Here is a 15631-nt window from a genome sequence, read left to right on the forward strand (position 1 = left end):
TGGGAGATAGAAAGCACGAGAGGGAAGAGGGTCAGAGGGAGAAGCAGACTCCCTGCCGAGCAGGGAGCCCGATGTGGGACTCGATCCCGGCCCTCCAGGATCATGACCTGAGCCGAAGGCAGTCGCTTAACCAACTGAGCCACCCAGGCGCCCCTGACTAAATTTATATTTGGGGGGAGAAGCATCATTTGGGGCGGTTTAAAGAATTTAGTTCACCAGGAAGACAAAGCAATACTAAACTTGTTTAATAAAATCGTCTCAAACATATAAAGCCAAAGTTGACAGAACGCTCGTTGCAGGAGAAAATCTGTAGGTCTTGAACAATCTGTCTTCACAGAGCGAGAGTTTAACATGATTTCCTTAGTAATTAAAATATCGAGAGACCGTAGCTTTGAACACAGTACCCTGCATCAAAAAATCAACCAACAGATATTCTTCTCACGTACACAGGAACATTCACCACAACATTTAGTTAACCACCGAGAAAATTTCAACCAGCATCGAAGAATGGCTTTCATCCAGACATGTCCTGCTACAGTGTGACTACATTAGAAATCACTAGCCAAGGGATAGTATTTAAAACCCCATTTTCTTGAAAATGTAAAAAGCATACTTTGAAATAACTCACAGGTTAAAGAAAAATCAGGACTTTTGGAAAATGTTAAGAAACCAGGCAGTAACGAAGAAAGACTTCCTACCAAAACTATAGAGAAGCAGTTTAAAAGATTTTTAGGGCAATGTAGAGCCTTATGTGTTTACATTAAAAAGGAAGAAAAATGAAAATTAACGAGCTAAGGACTTAAGAAGTTTGTAAGGGGTGCCTGGGTGGTTCTTGGTTTCGGTTCAGGTCATGATATCACGGTTGTGGGATCGAGCCCTGTGTGGGGCTCCGTGCTCAGCACGGAGTCTGCTTCAGATTCTCTCTCCCTCTGCCCCTTCCCCTGCTCAGGCTTTCTCTCTCTCTAAAATAAATAAATAAAATCTTTTTTAAAAAGTTAGTAAAAGAACAATAGAAGGAGCTCAAAGAATATGGGAAAAAGGAAGGAAATTAAAAGGTAAGAATGAAATTGATCCAATAGGAAATAATGATTCGATAGAGAGGATCAATAAAGCCAGGAGCAGGTTCTTTGAAAAAAATGATAAAAGATAGAAAAATCGTTAGCAAGACTCATCTAAAAAAAAGAGACAATGATAAAAACCTGTGATCAAAAAGAAAACATCGCTAAAAAGATTCAGAAATATATTTTTTCTAAGAGCAAGAGAGAGAAAGAGAGAGAGAGAGACTACTATAAATAACTTCATGGCCACAACAGTGAAATTTCAGACAGATTGGAAATTTTCCTAGAAAAATGTAACTTGCCAAAACTGATACCAGGAAAAAAGCCAGAAAATCCGAATAGAACCATCACTGCTGAAGATATGGGCTGAGTACAAAAACTGGGTGCCAGTGTTCCACAGAATGGAAAAAGAGGAAAGACTCCCCGGGTCTTTCCATGAAGAACCCCAGAGGAAGAGGGAACCAAGAATAATCACAGGATGAAGGGAATGCCACTGTGACTGCATTTGGTTTTTTCAAAATAGGCACAATAATTGCAATCTACACCCCCGTTTTGTTGAAGGACCTCTCTGACGATAGTTCGTGTGTGTAGTGCCTAGAGTAAGTAGAGTTTATGTAAGTAGATGCAATCAGAATCAACAGGTTCCTCATGCATTCTGTGTAGAGTATCCATGGAACCTTTCTGTCAAGGGTAAATGTTTAGTAGCCTTAGGAAAAGAGACATCAAAACCGTATCCACACGCAAAAGAATGAAGTTGGACCCCTTTCCAAACACAAAGGTGTTTGTGTTTAGGTGAATCACGCCTAAATGCGAGAGGGAGGACTATGAGACTCTTAGAAGAAAGTATAGGAGTAAATCTTCATGACCTTGGGTTAGGCAACAACCTCTCAGGTATGACATTAAAAATATAAGCAACAAAAGGACAAACGGACACTTTGGACTAAAGTAAAGTTAAAAAAAAGTTTTGTGCTTCAAAGGACACTCTTAAGAGAGTGGAAAGATAACCCAGAACAGGATAAAATGTTTGCAAATCATGTATCTGAAAAGGGTCTTGGATCCAAAATATATAAAGAACTATTGTACATCAACAACAAAAAGACAATGCAATTCAAAAATTGGCAAAGGACTTGGATAGACATTTCTCCAAAGAACATATACAAATGACCTATAAGCAAATGAAAAGAAGCTCACCATCATTAGCCATTGGGGAGATCCAAATCAAAACCACCCTGCGATACCACTTCACATCTATGAGAATGGTTGTAATTAAAAAGTCCAATAATAACAACGATGTGGAGAAGGTAGAACCCTCCCACAATGCTGGTGGGAAAGTAAAATGGTGCCGCCACATAGGAAAACAGCTCCCGAAAAGTTAAATGTAGAGTTACCCTATGACCCAGCAATTCTATGATTAGGTACATATCCAAGAGAAAGGAAAACCCAGGTCCACACAAAAACTTGTATGCAAATGTTCATAGCAGCATTATTCATAACAGCCCCAAAGTGGAAACAACCCAAGTGGCCACAATTAATGAGTAAATACAATGTGGTAACTCCATACCAGGGACTATTATTCAGCCATAAAAAAGAATGAAGGACTGATACATGGTACAACTTGGATGAACCTTGAAAATATGATGTTACGTGAAATAAGCCAGACACAAATGTCACATCTTCCATGAGCCCATTAATACGAAATGTCCTACACTTTCTGTCCTCCGTCCATAGAGACAGAAAGTAGACCAGTGTCTAATGAAAAGAGCAGTGACCACTAAAGGATACAGGGTTTCTTTTTTTTCAGAGTGATGAACATGTTTGAAAATTGATCATGGTGGTGGGTGCGTGACTCTGTGAATATACTAAAAACCACTGAATCGTACACTTTATTTTTTTCTTTTTTGAGAGAGAGAGAGAGAGAGAGAGCAAAAGCCAGGGGGAGGGGCAGAGGAAGAAGTAGACTCCCCACTGAGCAGGGAGCCCGATGCAGGGCTCGGACCCAGGACCCAGGGATCATGACCTGAGCCAAAGGCAGACACTTAACCGACTGAACCACTCAGGTGCCCCTGAATTGTACACTTTAAACGCGTGATTGTATGTGAGTTCTATTTCAACAAAGTGACTAATCATAAACCATATGGAGGGTGTCTGGCAATTGAACACACTGTGTGAAAACTTACGTCTCAGACAAAGAAAAAGTGTGCATTAAATCTCTTGTGAAGCACTAAATGTCAGCCGGGGAGGACAGCTGTCATCAGGCGCAGAGGCCAAGAAAGGTCGTCCTAGACCCGATGTCATCCTCGCTCTTTAACGGACCGCCCCCACCAGGGTCCCTTGGACAGTAGCGACTTCACATGGCACTCGGAAAGTGCCAAGTGCACATTTCATCAAGAATCCAAGGATTGTGAGAAGTCCCCAAGTCCTCCGGTTGATGTTATGGATGAGCAAACTAACCTGGGAAGGGGTTCAAACTTAGCAAGTCTCCAACAAAGCTGAGTCTACAGCCTGTTCCTTCTTCCTCACCTGTCTCTTCCTATAGAACTAAACTCACAGCCTCGGAAGGCTGACCTCTTTTTTTCTCTTTTCTTTTTTTAGTTATTTACAGGTGATTTTTATTTTGAAAGATGACATCAGCAGTAACAGGGACATTCAACAGATATGTTTGGAATCACACTAGGTTCTAAATATGTTTTATGTTCCTGAAAGAAACATGGCATGCCCCTATCCACTGCTTAAACGCAGAGATGTAATTTTATTCACGCGGTGGTATCAACACTATTCGACATGTAGGGCCCTTTCCTCCCTGTTTAAATTGAATTTCATTCTGAAAAGCTGATGTTGAGATGTGTCGACCTATTTTAGTCGGGTTACCTTCTACCTTTGTAAAAACAACACTAATTTCTCTGAATGCCGCTCCAGAGTACTTACCTGGCAGCAGTCTCTGAAAAGTTTCAAAGATCTTAAGAAATGTTTTCACGCTGCCATGCAAACAACAACCCAACTCCTGTTTACGTCTGTGTGACAAAACTAGGCACAGACAGAAGGGGGTCAGGAGGCCACAATTTCTGGAGGGGGGGTGGAACCTGGGGGACGAGATGGCATCCAGGTTCCCAGAAGGCAGCGTAAGCCCCTGTTCCCGTAAGAGCAAGGCCCTCACGGGGGCACAAAGACTCAAGGGATGAGCTACCCCATGGTGTCACACGTGGTCTGGGGCCTGTGGCTATTTGTTCCCGTCACATACACCGGTTGGAGTGTGAACTGTTGAAACAGCCCCCCCACTTACCCAGCTGTCTTCACCTCAAACCAGTGTGATTTTGGCCCCCAGAAGTTGCCCTGTGAGTCACTCAACCCATGGAAACCTCACCCCACCCTGACCTCAGGTAAGACAAAGGATGAAGACCCCCGGCCTCTGGCCCCACCCACATCTCTTTCCCCATTTGTTCACCCACCCATTCTGTGGCTGCAACCTCAGGCCAGGGCTGGGGAGGGGCTGGGGAACCAGTGTGGCCCCTGGTTCTCCTCACAAAAGGGGGAACAGGTAACTGTGTCCTGGGGTACGTTGTTTGGGGTCTAGAGCCGGGGCTGGCTGGGAAGCAGGTGTGCGTAGGAAGTGGGCCAGGAGGTTAATTTCTCCCCGCTGCCTGGGGAGGGGGGAATGGTCACCCGAGAACCAGACACTGTTCTAAGCACATCACACGTAGTAACCCTCACGTTCTTCACAACACGTAGGGTCTACACTATTATTCTCCCCCTTTTTAGCTGAGGGAACTCAGGCCCAGAGAGGCTAGAGAAGCTTGCCAGGTCACACAGCTAGAGCCTAACCGAGCTAGCCCAAGCCCAGGCGGCGGGCTCTAAGCCTCATGGTGAGCTCCTATGCTATGCCACCTCCTAGGCCTCACACACATGATGCTGTAGATAGAAGCAGGGGGACTGCCCTTGCTGGCCCACTCGTCAACCCCAGAGTTGAACCTCAAAATCCCCAGGCCCCTGTGTGTGCTCCACACAAACCCTCACCTATCAGCCCAGGGCCTCCGTGTCCCAGGCAGCTCTGCTTGTGGGATGAGATTCTGGCCCTCACAGCTTTGCTTCCTGGAGGGCTGTCAGAAGGGCCGGATGGGGAGGTGAAGACAGGATGGGTGCCGGTGGGAGGGGGAGAGCGGAGGGGACCCATGACCACAGCTGGAGGGGCGGGGCAGGAAGCAGAAGTGATGTGCACGGCGGCCTGGGTGATGAGCTGTGTGGTGAGCCTGCCTGGGAGCTGACACCACCATTTCAGGAGCATCTCCTGGGGGGAGAGAATGTCTGCGTAGAGCGTCTCCGCCCAGGACTCCAGGTAGGGAGGAAGGTGGGCATCAGGGAGGCTGTGAGCCCTTGGGTGGGGACAGAGAGGCCCGGGAGTGGGGCTGCTCCATCCGGAGACGAGCCTGTTGCTGTGACCCATGAGACTGTGTTCTGTCACTGACTTGCTGGGTGGCCTCATGCCTGCTCTGGGCCTCAGTGTCCTCACAGAGAAAGTGGAAACGCTATAGGGCATCGTCTGTAAGGCCGCTTCAGACGCTGACAGGGAAAGCCTTTAAGAAAGCTGGAAACAGGCTCCCTGGAAGATCAGATGATGGAGACCAGGATAGAGATGGAGCTCTGTGCATTAAGGTCATAAACTGTGCTGGCCTCCCAAGTGGGATGACCCCAGGGCCTTCTCCTATTTACTTCCCCTGGGGCCTGCATGTCACCTGGAATCCCACCACCCAGTCACTCCTTCGGGTGAGGCGCAGAAGGCCCTGGCTAGAATGCAGGTGTTCCTGCTCTCCACAGCACCACCCCCCCCCCCGCCGCCCCGGGTCTCAGAGAAGCTGTGGTCCCTGGCAGGCGCTGGAAGGGACAGCCCTCCGAGGAGTCCAGTTTAGGTAGGGGGAGAGTGTGGAGACTCCAGATTATAAACAGGTCCCTGTGAGGCTCCAGAGCCACCTCAAAATTGGGAAGAAGTTTCGAGCCAATGGTTGCCCAACAATAGGCCACAGGTAGCTCGCGGTGCTGCTGGAATTCTGCACAGCATGGCAGAGAATGCCAGAGGAGGCGTGGGCATCCGGAGATCTGGAGAGGGAGCGTGAAGCCCTCCCCACACGGGAGGCAAGGGCAGAGGCACGTGCTCAGCCTCCAGGCTGGAATTCGGGCTGCTGTTCTCCCATGAGGCTCAGAGAGCAGGCCCCAACGGGAAGGTGGGACAATAAGGGCAACGCATTCTTTCTTTCCCAGTTCTGTTAAGGGCTTCATGGGAGACGGGCAGACAGACAGAGAACGAGAGAAGTGGGGTGGGAAAAGCATGGCTTGTTCTGGGGCCCAAAATGATACTCCCCCAGAATCCAGGCTTCTCTAGAGTCCCAGATCCCTCCCCAAACTCGCTCCATCTGCGCTCTGCCCCCTCTTCTGTGTGCAGAGCCCCTTCCCCACCAGCAGCGGCTGTGATCCTGGGGACAAAGCCATCAGTCTGGATCCCCATTAGGCCTTAAATAATGAAATCCTAGCCAGGGGCTCCTCCTGGCTGTGTGACCTCAGGCAAGTCCCTTCTCATCCTTGGGCCCATTTGTACAGGTGGGGGATGGGCCAGCTTTGTAAAGGTCATTGCAGCTCTGACGTTCAGTGACTTACGAGGTATCCCATTCCCTCTCCGTTCCATATGCCATGATGGTTCATCCTCCATACCTCTGCCCACAGCTTCCGGAGCCCCGCCGGCCCCCGTCTCCGCAGCTCCATGGGTGCCCGCCTGTTCCTCCAGTGCCTCCTCCTGCTGCTGCTGCCCACGCCCACCCCAGCCCCCTGCCACACAGCCACCCGCAATGAGTGCCGGCGCAACCAAGTGTTCGTGCCCGGCGCGGCACTGGCCGGGGAGGGCGTGGACGTGACCAGCCTCAGGCGCTCGGGCTCCTTCCCCGTGGACACGGAGAGCTTCCTGCGGCCCGATGGCACCTGCACCCTCTGCCAGAACGCCCTGCAGGAGGATGCCCTCCAGCGCCTGCCCCTGGCACTGACCGACTGGCGCTCCCAGGGCTCAGGCTGCCAGCGCCAAGTGGTCAGGGCCAAGGCCAACTCCATCGAGGGCGTGGCCAGGGAGGCGGCCAGCAACATCCGCAATGACTGGCGGCTGGGGCTGGATGTGTCTCCCAAACCCAGCGCCAATGTGCAGGTGACCGTGGCCGGCTCGCACTCCAGCGTGGCCAACTTTGCTGCCCAGAAGACCCACCAGGACCAGTACAGCTTCAGCACTGACTTGGTGGAGTGTCGCTTCTACAGGTGAGCGCTGCAGGTGGGGGTGGAGGAGCTCAGGGAAAGGGCTGGGAAACTGGGCGTGGTCCGGGAGCCCTGGGATGGCAGGGTAGCGACTGGGAGGCTGTGTCCACCAGGAGGATACACAACCCTGGTTCCCGCACACTGGGTGTTGCGGTGCCCTCAGGGCCTCCTCCCCGGGGCCCCCTGAACAGGAAGAGCCCCAGGAGAGAACAGGTGGAGGAGAGGCGAGCAAGGCTGTGCTGAGATCCCCAACATGGTGCCATTCGGATCTACGGAGTGCCCAGTCCCCTCTGTCCTGTGGGCAGGAGACTTCCCATCACTGGGCCTCATTCACCCACTCGACCACGATCATGCCTGTCATGTATCAGGCTCTGTGCTGGGAATTAGGACTATAGGGCTAGACAGCAGCAATCACACCCCTCCCTTCAGGGACCGGGGTCCCACAACCCCAGAAATGCCTGGTCTCCGTGGAGCACCCCAGTCACCCACCCTGATTTCCCCCACAGTGAGACAGGGGGCACCTCCTGCCTAGTGGCCAGAGCTGTCAGGAGCCCGATCTAGGGGACAGACAGACAGGGCCACAGGACCGGGTTCCAAAGCTAGAGGGTCACCATCAGTTTTCTAACTAGAAAATAAAAAGGAAAGAAAAAACTTTACTTTGCAAAGGAAAGGCAGAAATTCAGCATACCTAGGTCACCAGGGAGCAACCTTGGGTTTCCCTGACAGCTCAGTGGTTCAGAGCTTGGGCTTAGAGTCAGGCCACCCGGGTTCAAGTTGTCTTTCTATCACTTGTGACCTTGGGCAACACTGAGGGACGGTTGAATGGGGAAAACTAACCACTACTGGCCCATCTGATGTTTCTCTCCCCTTCCAGTTTTCACTTGGTACACTCTCCCCCACTCCACCCCAACTTCCAGAAGGCCCTCAGCGACCTGCCCCCCAACTTCAACACCTCCACAGAGGCTGACTACATCAGGCTCATCTCCCACTACGGCACCCACTTCATCCGGTCCCTGGAGCTGGGCGGCCGGGTCTCGGCCCTCACTGCCCTGCGCACCTGTGAGTTGGCCCTGAACGGGCTCACAGCCAACGAGGTGGAGGACTGCCTGGCCGTCGAGGCCCAGGTCAGCATCAGTGGCCGCGCCAGCTCTTCATCAGAACTCAAGGCCTGTGAGGAGAAGAAGAAGCAGCACAAGATGGACACCTCCTTCCACCAGTCCTACCAGGAACGCTTTTCCCAAATAGTCGGGGGCCACCACAACTCCGTGGGCGACCTGCTCTTTGGGAACCGGGCCGGGCCGGAGCAGTTCTCAGCCTGGATGAACTCACTGCTGGCCAGACCCGGCCTGGTGGACTACACCCTGGAGCCTCTGCACGTGCTCGTGGAGAGCTGGGACCCACGGCGGGAGTCGCTGAGGCGGGCCGTGAGTAAGTACGTGATGGACAGGGCCCGGTGGAAGGACTGCAGCAGGCCCTGCCCCCCGGGGCAGCAGAAGAGCCCCCACAACCCATGCCAGTGTGTGTGCCCCAGCTCGGCGGCCACCAACCAGTTCTGCTGTCCCCGGCAGAGGGGCCTGGCCCACTTGAAGGTGATGAACTTCCAGGCGACAGGCCTGTGGGGAGACCACTTTACTGCTACAGATGCCTATCTGAAAGTCTTCTTTGGAGGCCAGGAGCTGAGAACCAACACGGTGTGGAACAATAACCACCCGAAGTGGGCGACGCAGCTGGACTTCGGGGACGTGCTTCTGTCCACAGGGGGCCCCCTGCGGGTGCAGGTCTGGGACAAAGACAATGGCTGGGACGACGACCTCCTCGGCACCTGTGACCAGAAAGCTCAGTCGGGCTCCCATGAGGTGAAGTGCAACCTGAACCACGGTCACCTGAGATTCTTCTACCACGCCAAGTGCTTGCCTCACCTGGAGGGGGCAACCTGCCTGCAGTATGCCCCCCACGGTCTTCTGGGGGCGCCTCCCGGAAACCGGAGTGGGCCAGTGTGGTGAGCGCAGTAGGCCTTGAGAGGACCAGGGGACCTCTGCCTGCACCGAATGGGGTTCTCATGGAGGGAGCCAGGGCCTCTCTTCATATCCCCAGTAGACAGATGGAAAACTGAGGCTTTTTTTTTTTTTTTTTCAATGAAGTGGCTGAATTTCCAGGCCAGCCCTGAAGTCTCCTGTCCCAACTGCCTTAGCTCTCTGATATTCTGGAGCCCTGGAATGAGCTGGGGCTAGGCCACGCCCTCTAGCGCCTGCTACCCGTGCCACAGCCTGGGTCGGGAGCTGGGCAGAAGGCCAGGAGGCCCTTCCTCCCAGACTGCTTGCTATCACTGAAGACCTTCCCTTGCAGCCCTTGCCAGCATGGGGAATTCTTCATCCCATTGGGCCTAACCCTGCCCGTCCCGGCTGCTCTGCTTGCTCTCTCTTCTTCGCCCAGCCAGCTGTGCCCCTCAGCCAAATCCGGGACCGTCTGGACCGGCCTCGTGTGTGCACAGCCTGACGCAGGACTGATACCTGGGCTGTGATGGCCGCCGTCATGGCCATCCCTGTGGCAGAGGAGAGGGCCGGGACCAAACGTGGCCCAAGAGACGGACGTCTACATCAGCAACCCTACCCGGCAGGATGGGGGGCTCACCCCGGAGCAGGCCGGCAACTGGCTTTCCACTTCCGCTAGAAACATGGGCACCCGAAATATTGCACTTCCCTCAAAACTCCTGATTCAAGACCCAGCAGCACAAACCCGGGGAGAAAGGCAACAGACATTCAGCCCTTAGCCCGGTGGCCACAGGGAATGGTAAGGACTATGGTGAGCTGATTTAAGCAGCTCTGGCCCCGCCAGGCATTCCCAGGCAGGAGGGCTTGGCAGGGCTGGGGATTTCTGAAAGTAGCCAGAAACCCCAAATTAACTTCTCTAATTGTTGGCAATGCAGTTCCCTTTGTAAAAATAAAGCTATGTACAAATCACAGAGAACGTGTGTGCAGGCCAAAATCGATCCAGAGCCGTCAGCTTGAAAGCTGTCATTTCACCAGAACCCATGTGACGGGCTGAAGAGCTCTCCCCCGTCCCCCACAGTTGGAGGGGAGAAGGCAGCGGCTCCAACTAGGGGGTGACTGAGGCTTCCTGGCCTTGGCATGTAGGGAACCCCAGAGCCTCGGGGTCTGCCCTCAAATGAAATGGTCTTTGTTTCACACGCTTGGGACACAGGCCCACGGCGCCGGGTGGCGGGATTCGGGCAGCCTGCTAGAACCAGCAGGATTGGGCCGGGAGGGGCTGCCGTCAGAGGGGCCCCGGGTTGCTGGCCTGGCTTCCTGACTCTCTCCGAAACTCCCTGCAAATTAAGGCCTCTGAGGTTTGTGTGGACCCATACTCTCAAAAGCCCAGCAGTCATGTTACACTGACCCCGAATCCCCAAGGGGGGCGGGGGGCAGGAGAGACTGGCTGGCTCTAAACGGCTGGTTGAAGCCAATGATCTTACACCTTTCCCTTCACAGCCATGCGCACAAACAAGAGCACAAGAGAAATCTTGAAAGGTCATGCAGGCTGCTGCGCTAATTGAAAATAAACATGGGTGTGGGCCGTAGCCCTCTGGGAAAGCAGGCCTGGCTCAGGGGACTGCTCTGACCAAAGAGGGGAGCCTTGTTTCAGTGCCCATGGGATCAGTGACCTCCAGCAATCGCTTTGTTCCCTGGGCCTTGGTTTCCCCGGAAGGATTACTCTTCATTTTTCTCCCTTCTCAGGACTGTTTAGTAGAAGGGGGCCACAAGCCTTTCTAGAAGGTCAGTGTTCCATAAAGGGTACTGAAAGGTCATCTCGTTACCCCTCCTGGTGTTCCATCTAGGGTAGCTGGGACCCGGAGGATGTAGCTGTGGTTGCAGAAGTTACCGGCATAGCCAGGGCTCCGAGTCCTGCGCACGGCGCTCCGAGCCCCAGTCTTGGGAGAGATCGACAAGGCTCTAGAAAAAAGGGCCCTTGGGCGAAAAGGTGTGGGGTTGGCAGGGAGGAGGAATGGGCCGACCGTGTTGAGGGGCAGCTCGCCCTCAGCCCCAATTCGAGATCCGGTGTGACATTTCCCCGTCCAACCCACACAGACTGGAAGACTGTCAGCCTGAGGCCCCTCGTTTGCTCGGGGAGTTCCGTGCTGGGCCAGATGGCTTCCATCGGCCCTCCTCAGGTTCTGTCCTCACCGGCCCCACCCTGCTCTGGCCCGGGAGGCTGATCTGTCCGCACCCATCTCTAGCGGGCAAGAGATCGGGGGCTTGGGGAGGTTGGTGGGAATTTCAGAGACTAGAGCGTTTGCTCCCCTCCGGTCTCTCAGCGAGGTGTCCGGGTCCAGCTGGGTCACTGCTCTTCCCAGGGGGCTTCTGCCTGTCTCTGGGCGACTGCCCCCCTCTGTTACCCCTTCAGACCCGGGGATGGTAGCAGCTCCGCTATACTAATCCTGAGTTACTGCACTATCCCATGTGTTTCTCTATAACCCCCCTCTGTACACAGGCCTTTTAGAAACAACCCTCCCTGAAATTATTACAATTTGAATTTGCCACTGGCTTCTCCATGGCCTGAATGTTTGTGTCCCCTCCAAAGTCACAGGCTGAAATAGTAGCCCCCAAGGTGACTGCCTCAGGAGGGGGGTGCTGTGGGAGGGCACGTGAGCAGGATTAGTGCGGTCGTAAAAGAGGCCCCAGAGAGATTCCAGGCCCCTTCCACCGTTGGAGGACCCATGGGAAGCTGCTCTCTACAAACAGAAAACAGGCCCACTGAATCCACCGACCTTGACCTGGGACTTCCAGACTCCAGAGCTGAGAGGAATGTATTTCTCCCGTGTGTAAGCCACCTGGTCTGTGGTATTTTGTTATAACAGCCCCAACGAGCCGATAGGGGCCCCGATGACACACCACCTATGAGTCCTGGTGGAAAGCAGAGACCCCCCCCCCCCGCCCAGCAGCTGGAAGTGCCCCACTCCTTGGCTTCCCCGTCCTGCCCTGCAACTAGGAAAGGACATGTGATGGGGTCTGTCCGCAGGAGGCACCTGCCCCAGGTATGGGGTCCCTTCAGGAGCAGAGGTGAGCCCAAGTTTCGAGGATAGGTGATTTATGGGAGAGGCAATCCCAGAAAGCCCAGCAGGGGAGAGGACAAGTGAGCCAGGGAAGGGACGGTGACCCACCATTCAGCAAGTCACCACCGTGGGCCCCCAGAGCCAACGAAGAACACGTACCTCAGGGTTATCCCAGCTCCGCGTGGAGGGAGTTGGGCTGCAGTATAGCACCTCCCATCGGTCATTGGTTAGAGCTACATTCTTTTTCTACTGAGTTTATCCAGACTTGGCTTCTCTTTCTGGCAAATAAAAACCCTGGCTTGATGACACCGTCCCATCTTCTCCTTCACTACTTCAACACTCCCGTCCCCTTTCCCAACCATCCTTCCACCCCTATCTGTCCTTAGAAGCTGTTCGCGTGTCCCCAGCACTCCCCCTCGCCCCCTTCCCAAGCGCCCAGAGCACAGGACGGCTGGGACCACTCACAGGTGCCATCCTTGAGCAGATGGTTCCAGAGCACCTTCTGTAAACCGGGACCCGCAAACTAGCCGTGCAGCCCACCTGCCCTCTGGCGGCCTGTCTGACCGGGAGACAGATGTGGACTTGGAGGAAGGTCCGGGGGCAGGGTGGCATTCAGGCTGGGGGGGGCGGGGGGTCTCGGCTGCATGGCTTTTTCTTCATCCCCCGTCCTAGGTCCAAGTGATCTCTCCTCAGACCTGGGGTTGGCACCAAGGTGCCAACTGGCACAGCCCAGTTTGGGGTTTTTTTTAAAGCAGTTCCCTCACAGTACCTTCATCTCCCTTCAAACCCATTGAGTGATCTCTGGGGTGCGGCCCCGCTGCCCTGGAGGGGGCAGAGGGGGACCTGCTGGAGAACAGGCAGTGTGGGGCTGGGGAGAACCCTCTGGGAGGCACAGGCGCCCTTGCAGCTTTGGGAGGTGTGCATCCTCTCCACAGTCAGTGTTCCTGATTCCCCCACCCAACCCCGGGCATTTCCACATCCCGACATTTGTGCCCTTCTGCTCATAACCACAGCCTTCCCCGGGACAGCAACATCTCCCGGACATGTCTTCCTGTGGGCTCCTCACGCATCCCGGGGCTCCTGTCTGCTTCTCAGTGTCCCTCCAGCCTACCGTCCCTCGGCCCACTCCGAGCCGGCCCCCGCATCTCTGCCCGAGGGCCTGAGCTAGGCCTGCTCTGCCTGCCCCACGGGGAAGCTAGAAGAGCCAGGGCACAGTGTCCGCGCCCCACCCATCCCAGACAGCCTTCGCCCAATGGCCGATGGGAGGTGGGTGGCACATCAGCACTCCAGCTCCTTGCCCGTCGCGGGGGATAACTCTGACGGACATGTTCTACCCTGATGCCCAGGGTTCCCCAGCAGGGTGAAGCTCCCGTGCCCACAGGGGCGACTTGCTCGAGCACACATGCTCTCTTGGCTGGCCTCCTTCCCAGTCTCAATCCCTCATTCCTCTACGGGTATTTTCTGGAATTACCCGCCCCCCCCCCGCCCCCCACAGAAACAACCTGCTTGTGAACCCCTGGCTCAAGGTTTGCTTCTGGAGAAACCAGCTAAGACACACATCTGACTATGTCATTGCCTTGCTTAAGAACTCTTCACTGGTTCCTTGTAGCTCACGGGACAAAGCTCAGACCCCCTAAGGCGACCCCCTGTGCTGACCTCGCTCTCAGCTCTCTCAGACCCCCACCAAACCCTGCCTCACCGAGCGTACCGGCTCCTCGCTGGCCACGTTCGCTCTTGCCCTTCCCACACGCCGCCTCCCCTTTCTGCAAATTATCTCCACCACCCTAAGTCCTCCTCAGCCTTCAGGCTTCAGCTTCCAAGGCAGTTTCCTCCAGGAAGCCTTCCCTGGTTTCCAGGTCAAAGTCACAGCCCACTGTCAGGCCAAGGGCCACTTCTATCTTAGTCAGCGTGGAACCAATAGTCCAGCCCCTGGCCCAAGTCTGCTGCTTGAAAACTACTGGATGGGCGATTAGATGGGAAATGCATAAATGAATGAATGGAACACACCCAAGACTCCTCCACCCTGTGTTTGAACTCTCCCACAGGGAGGGGGCTCATTACCTCAGGAGGTAGCTGTTCTGCCTGTGATGGGCTCTAACCACGAGCTGTCAGGGGACACAGAAACCTGTCTTCTCAGAGCATGCAGCCCTACCAGCGGATCAGGCGCCCTGTGTTATCTACATCTCTGGTCCCGTCTGCGGGCTGACTGACAACCTGACAACCACCGGCTGCCACTCACGCCTCCCTCCGGGAGGCTGCCACAGAGGGAACACGCATGGCCCGGTGCAGGGGCTGGGCCAGCCGCCGCCTCTCTGTCAATGACAATGGAAACGAGAGTCTCTCAGGGACCGGATGGATGGCTCTTCACTCTTACCCACCTCTCACCTGCAATGGCCCCAGGCACGACTGAGTCAGTTCCAGCTGCGGGTAGCTCTTTCTCCGGGCACAGCAGGTGCCCCCTTGACCTGGGCAAATCGTGACCCCGGAAGGGCAGGCCCACCCCCCTAACCTGCTCACGGGATCCCTCTCCACGCCCCCCACCCTGCTGCCTGATGAGGCCTTTTCCAGCTAAGGCTTCCGTAGCCCGAGCGGCCACACACACAGGCAGGGCCAGACTGAGCATCTGCCTGGCATCATACAGTGCAGGATGGGGGGGGGGGAGAGAGTGCATCTGGCTCAGCTGAGATTCTCACCAGGTGGTTAGGGTTAGTGTCACGCACAGAAAGAGATCAACCTCCATCACAGACAGGACCCTCAAGAGCAGCCAAGGACTGACATCCAAGCCAGGCCACAAATGAAATGATCCCGGCCACACAATCACCCAGACTAGCCAGAGACATATCATATGAACCTTGGTTTTGATCCAAGACTGAGTCTCAACCTCAATTAGTTCTCTCTAGTACACTGCAATCACGCAACCCCCCTCCCCTGCAGATCTCGTGGTTCCCAGCTATAAAACAGGGGCTAGAACCCTGATTTCTGCACCGCTTTCCCGCTGGGAGCGGCTAGGCCTTGGCCCTCAGTGGGCATGGCCGGATGGACCCAACACCCGCAGTGTCCCCGGGGAGCACCCCCTGAGCACCACCTCCCCCATGCTTGGAAGAAGCCCGGCCCCGCTTGCCTTCCTCTTTCCAAAGGCCCAGACACACAACCCAGCCTGCCAGACCCCCAACAGCTGCTGTTGTTTTGCGGGCTGTCTTGGAATCTGTGTGCCGCGGGGCTCCCACAGCACATCTGGGCT

At 54.6% G+C, this 15631-nt stretch overlaps 1 protein-coding gene across 1 annotated transcript; it reads left to right on the plus strand.

The window, feature by feature from the left end:
• Positions 1-5270: 5270 nt before the first annotated feature.
• On the plus strand, positions 5271-10307 carry PRF1 (perforin 1). The gene is made up of 3 exons (XM_028109703.2): positions 5271-5388; positions 6768-7343; positions 8215-10307. The coding sequence occupies exons 2-3, from the start codon at positions 6805-6807 to the stop codon at positions 9341-9343; spliced, it is 1668 nt and encodes a 555-aa protein (XP_027965504.1). The 5' UTR covers positions 5271-5388; positions 6768-6804; the 3' UTR covers positions 9344-10307.
• Positions 10308-15631: the final 5324 nt, after the last annotated feature.

The sequence above is a fragment of the Eumetopias jubatus genome, unplaced genomic scaffold (genome assembly GCF_037043125.1).
Source record: "Eumetopias jubatus isolate StellerSeaLion01/CBP00866 unplaced genomic scaffold, mEumJub1_p1.0 scaffold_17, whole genome shotgun sequence".
Classification (NCBI taxonomy): Eukaryota; Metazoa; Chordata; class Mammalia; order Carnivora; family Otariidae; genus Eumetopias; species Eumetopias jubatus.